We start from the raw sequence: 6,059 nt of genomic DNA, 5'->3' as shown, positions 1-6,059 counted from the left end.
AGGCTTTTGCTCTACAAATCATGATAAAAAACGAGCTTAGAACCAAGCCATAATCGTGCAGCTCCGGAATGTGAAACAATTGACGAATTATAGGACTGAGCTGTATATTTTCCGGACTGGTTCACATGAATTCATTTCATATGACTACAATTACCTGAGCAAGCTCAGGTATCTCGGATGCCGGTAATTAGTAAGCATCAGCAACCGTGGCGGTGCTAAGTTCGTGGCGTTGCGCTTTTACCGTGTCAAACTCTTTTTTTAAGAATATTAATGCGATCTACTCGTGCAATGGCAATGCAAGCGAAGGTGAAGGCGGGGGGCACCCGCCTTTTTTCCAGTGTAATACACGAAGCTTAATAGGCTGCTCATACTTGCACGTTGTTGTCTGTTCAGAATATTCCAAATACCAATTCTCGTATATAGTGTTAACAATAATAACAAGTAGTCATTGATTGCAGGGCGATCACACTTTTTGTTCGGCATAGTAGATATACTTATATTTATGCCGAGCAGGATGTAAATCTGTATATCGGTATATAGATTACGGACAATGTCCCGATCAGTAGCAACCCTAAACTGTGTGGAGATTCGTTGCTTCCATGGGGCCAAGGACTGACATATCATTGTACCCTGACCACAATACAATGGATAACTATCGCATGCCAAGGTATCAGTGCTCGCAATCCCGCAATCGCACAATTCCTGAAGCCGTTGACATTCCCGTGGTTACATTCGCACACGCGTCACCCGTCCATTTCTTTTCTCCTCTACACGTCTCCAATATCTTGCTAGTGAATGCTGCCTGAAACTGTGCATCTTATTCTCAATGCGACCTGCTGAACGGCAATCTTGCCATAGCGGTGACGTAAAGTTGAGTCCACAATCAGAGTGCAAGGTCAGAATATCAATGTCATCAAGGAGGCGTAGGATGAGAGCATGCACAAGTCGCGTTTCACTGTAAGAAAGAAAAAGAATCACATATATCTCGTGTCGGCGGAAAGCTCAGTAATGAAGCTGAACCAGATATGGTGCAAACTCGTGCTGTAGTCCCGCAACCGCTGGTGCCTGGGGAAGTATTAGAGCTAGGCTAGACACTGGGTGTGAGAGTTGGCGAACGCGACCGAAGACCACGCAGGCGTACCCGTGGCGTTTGGACGTGTCCCAATCTATCCCTTTAGTCGTCGCCGCAACACGCGCTTGGTGTTGAGGATGGAAATTACAAGAAGCTCTCCAATTCGGTGTTAAGTCAAACGTTGGAAGTTTCAAGTTGCGGTTCTTCCGGCCGCGCGGCATCCACAAACTGTGAACACCCTCAATGGCGCCGCTAGTGTCAGGAAGCGCACACAATTGACACTTCGTCGACGAGTCCCTCAGGGCTGCTGTCGGGGTTTACCTTGGCGAACTTAAACGCATCGTGCCTCCTGTTGAGATAGTGTTTTGGAGCCATCCTCGTTGCCGCCTGCGCCGGGAGTCGAAGTCATAGTGCGCGCATCTCAGGCGCAGTGCTCACACGAATGGCCCTCAGCTCCTTGTCGCAAGCGGGGGATGCCGGACAACCATGATCTGCGTTCTGCCCGCGGTGGTAATTCTGGTGCCTACGATGAGGCTGACTCCTTACTCGCCACGCACTCTGCTGATGTTCACGGTGTTTCGTTTAAGTGCAGGTACCGCTTGATTTTGGGATCGCGCATACATCCTCACCTGGGCTCGCATCGTGCATCTCCGTTACCGCATACACCTGAACACACATGCCGTTGTTCTTCATTTCCTTTCTCGGGCCGAATTGACGAAGTCCTCGGCGGTGTATTATTCCCTGGAGCTAGCTCCGCGCTGTCGCTCGGTCAGCTCAAGCCCCCTATTGCATACCGACCTCCGCTATCCACCCATCGGTTAATAACATCACAGCTTCCAAATTCTGAGGTCTCCGAGAAGGCCGAGGACACTGCAACGGTGGATTACACGCTTGACCTTGCTTTCTCATGCATCAAGGTGCGTAGTCACATAGTGGGTTGCAATGTGTATGGTAGGACGTTTTTGAGTTCCATTCCGGATGCCAATAATTACGTTGATAAGGCCATGCACTCCTGGGAGGGAACCCCGTTGCTCCACGCGAGGAACCACGGATCAATCTGTTGACTCGCGGTCGTTTCAATATTGCGATGCCGTTACTACCTCGCCAGTCGCCATCTACCACGGTATTATGCCAGTACCACACGCTCGATTTTAGCATTACGGGCGTCGTCGCTCCAGCCTTCGGAAAGACACGACCATTCATTGATCGAGCGGCGGAGCATCGTCGATACTATAACTGGCATAGGGTGCAAGATGTACATAGGATACAAGGCGCGGGATTGGATTACCGCCTGTTGTTGTTGTTGCTGGCACTCGCCATCCACCAACTCGCGATCCTCCCCACCGTGTTCGACATCCCATCGGCGAACTGCTCCGTAACCTCCCTCCTCCTCGCCTCGGAGTCCATACGCCTCACCGGAGGGCGACTCTGGATGTTGGGGTCCGTGTCAGACCGTCTCGGCATGCGAACGTCAGAGGAGGCGAGTCTCTGCTTCATCGCCCTCGCCTGCGACTCCCGCTCTCGCTCGTACAGCGCCTGCACTTCTCGGTCCTGCGCCTCCTTCTCCTGTCGCATCCTATCTAACTCCTCCTTCGTGGCTAGGGACTCCCGCTCCTGGTTAGCTAGCTTCTCCTGCAGCTTGGATATCGCATCGGCCTGACGCCTGTTCAGCACAGCGCGCTCGGCCATGGCAAGAATGAGGCCGGAGATCTCGTCAGCCTGGCTCCTTCGTTTCTCCTCGCTGTCGCGAAGGCCTTGCTGCACCTGCGCGATCGTTGCGTCCTTCTCCCCTAGCGCGGTGGTAAGGCTCGAGTTCTCGAGCGACAGCGTGGAGACCTTCGCCTCAAGCTCTGACACGCGTTCGGCACGGGATTGTGATAGCGCCCGTTCGGAAGAAAAGCTGAGAGCGAAGACGGTCAAGTCCTGATGCATGCGCTGAAGGCATTCGGCGACGAGCTGGGACTCCGACGGAATTATCTTCGTGATGGATATATACTCCGATGGACGGTCCTCAGACGAGTGCGCGATGGAGTCTGAGCTCTCGTCGCGGTGCTGAAGGGCCGGGGCGAAGTCGATAGGATAATGATGGTCCTCCATCTCGGAGCCGTAGTATTCTGTATTGCATAACACGACGGTCAGCGTCATTTTATACCGAGGGGACAATGACCTACCGTAGTCAGCCGACATATTTGTGGTAAGAACTGCGAGCAAGGAATCCGAGCCGGTCGGAATGAAGAAAGAGGTGTTGGTGATCGTCGGTATGAGGCCGTTGAAGAAAGCGGGAGCAGCGGCGATGAGTTATAAGGATGGATCCAGGACCACGCAGGTTCCGTGCCATATCCTGCATGCCGCAGGAGGATGCGGGTAGAGCCCATGAGGCCCCATGAGGCCGAATTCATGGAGTACCGGCCACGTGACTGTGAGGCGCTGCAGCAATTTCCGGGAAAATACTCGTGCAACAGGCGCGGCGTGCACGAGATGAGTGTTCGAACCCTTGATACACGAGCATGTTGATGGACTGAAGGAGGCAAAGGGGATGGCAGGAAAGGGTGCATTGGAAGGTCCTCAGATAAGCGTCGACACTGTGTGATCCCTTGAGAAAAAGAGCACAGACTGCAAGACCGTGACGTTGCTGGCTCACCTTTCAACCCATTCGTAGACGTCTTGCTTGAAGTTTACGACAATAGTGGGCCTCCCATGTGGATACGAAGGAGTTTAGAAGCTTCAGTGCACGAGGTGTATCGCCCCGACGAAGCGTGATGGTGCGCAACTCCGGCCACGCAGATATTGCCCATTGTTGATCGCAGGCCATGCTATCCTCCGAGTCTGATGGCGGATGATCTACGCAGGAGTAGGCTATGCATTGCAGATTCGGAAATGCGTTTGCGAATATAGGACATAGCGCGCAATAATCGATCTGCAGTTCCGTCACCGAAGTATAGATGGGCCGTCTGTTCTCGAGGTAAGAGTTGAAAGGAGCCCATGCTCTGGACTCGAGGCTATAGAGAAACAAGCGACGCAGAGAAGGCGCATTGAGAGAGATGAGGAATGTCGAGGCATTGGTGTCGTCAGCCTGATCGCTAACTAAACCCAGAGTCTCCAGACGTGGGCACGAGCGGGGCATTGGTTCAGGCTCGAGCGAACGAAGCGTCGGCCATGGGATAGCGCGATCGATGACGAGCTTTTCGAGCATCGGAGAGTTCACAAGAAGGTGCGTGAGCTCGTCGGATGACCATCTTCGAGGGCCTGTGGTCATGAGATGGAGGTAACGGATCGATGTTACGGTGCTCTCCGGCCAAAAGACATTTTCCAGGTATACTTGGGTGAGCTTCGGTAGGTTGCCGGAGAAGATGTTGGAGGGTTCGATCGTAAACGTCCTCCCAGGGGACGATTCGTCGGCGTTCTGGATTTCGAGGATTTCAAGGCTTTCCGACGAGAACGATTGGAACTGACGGAGTAATGCGGATGCAGTGACGCTGTTTCCACAGAGTTTGACGTTCATGGCTTGTATGTGGTCTCGATGTTCTCGGAGCATGGCGCCGACTGTACGAATCGCTTCAACGGAACGGGTATACGGGCCATGTAGTCGAGTGTCACGCAAGACGATCCTGAGTGGATAATCCTTCGCTCTTTCCAGAAACACAGGAAGGAGTAGAGAGTCGAACAAATAGTCGGACGTAGCGAAAGCGATGACGCTCCAGATTTTCTTTGCTGATAGTGCGACGCGTCGCCATCTGCCGCAGACTAATGATACTCTGAGAGCGTACATCATAGATTCATGTGCTGAAAGCAGAGAGCCAGTCTTGAAGACTTCGTAAAGTATCTCGTCCGGTAGGCTAAGGATGGACATGTCGGGAACTTCACCAGGCGAAACCGAGGTAGGGGACAAAGGCAGCAGCCCCGCAGCGCGAACGGCTGAAGCTTACGTACACGGGTATGTCAACCCCGGTGACGCCGTATTCTCGCCTGCATCAGATTCTATCGTTGTCAAGCAGAGCCTGGATGGTCTTGGGGCGCTGGTAAACAGAGCCTGAGCTGAGCTCAACATATACCGTCTGTAAGTTCAGAAGTTTCAACCCACAGCGTTCATATTCAACTTTATTGATCATTGATGGTGTTGTATCAGATATACGACACCAAGGGCTTGATCGCGATTGTTAGAACTTGCCCCTCCAGTAACCCTTGCGGCGTAGACGTTTTCATTGCTCGCGGCCCCCAGCCCTAAAGCGCGTTCACCGGCCTGAACTCTTCCAACGAATGAGACAGCCCGTACCGGTACTACGGGCAAGTCATGGCGAAGGCTCGTATGATGCAACGCTGTAAGGTCTGTGATTATTTAATGTGGCGTTGCTAAATTGGATGTTCTACCCGTCCGTCAAAATCTGTAAAGGTACCGTGATCAAGAGCTAATATTAATCTTACGAATCGTTTCATCTGCGAGCACTTATGAAGGTCGGGATCTATATCATGGAGGTGATTCTTCGAGTGCATATTGCGGAATGCACATCATGGTTGAAACAACATAGTATCCTTCGGCGATGAAAAACCTCAACTCATCACCAACGTGATTCCGACGTTTCTGGACCGAACTCTCCGAAACGCAGGGCAACGAACGCATACCACGTTCTCGTCTCACGCCAATCAATCTACGCGAATGCATCCATAACTTGCTCTTCGGCTTTCGTATACGCAGTCCCTGTCAGCGCTGACATATTGACCCAGCCGATTGTGCCAAGGATCCCTGTGAACCGGAGGCGCACTGTGGCGACCGCAAGAAAGGCGCCTCCCGATCGGCTTCGCCGGTGATCAGCTTGACGCTCGAATGTTGAAGCAATGTATGATTGTACTACGTCCGGATGAATTGCTCCGCTTCTATGAAGACGAACTTTGGTAACCAGGATCGCTGTATGGTAAGTTCTCCTACGTGTGCATTTCCCATGACCTGCGAACGAGCACGCGCCCATCGTGCAACCCTCACCCCGCCGAT

The 6,059-nt window shown here is 52.4% G+C and overlaps 1 protein-coding gene across 1 annotated transcript; it reads right to left on the bottom strand.

The window, feature by feature from the left end:
• Positions 1-2,356: 2,356 nt before the first annotated feature.
• On the bottom strand, positions 2,357-3,169 carry PUNSTDRAFT_126740 (uncharacterized protein; the record flags this gene model as incomplete). The annotated part of the gene is made up of 1 exon (XM_007384892.1): positions 2,357-3,169. One exon carries the CDS (start codon positions 3,167-3,169, stop codon positions 2,357-2,359), a length of 813 nt encoding a protein of 270 aa, XP_007384954.1.
• Between the last annotated feature and the right edge of the window lie 2,890 nt (positions 3,170-6,059).

This window comes from Punctularia strigosozonata, assembly GCF_000264995.1.
Source record: "Punctularia strigosozonata HHB-11173 SS5 unplaced genomic scaffold PUNSTscaffold_8, whole genome shotgun sequence".
Lineage (NCBI taxonomy): Eukaryota > Fungi > Basidiomycota > Agaricomycetes > Corticiales > Punctulariaceae > Punctularia > Punctularia strigosozonata.
This window is presented reverse-complemented; position numbering and strand designations above follow the sequence as displayed.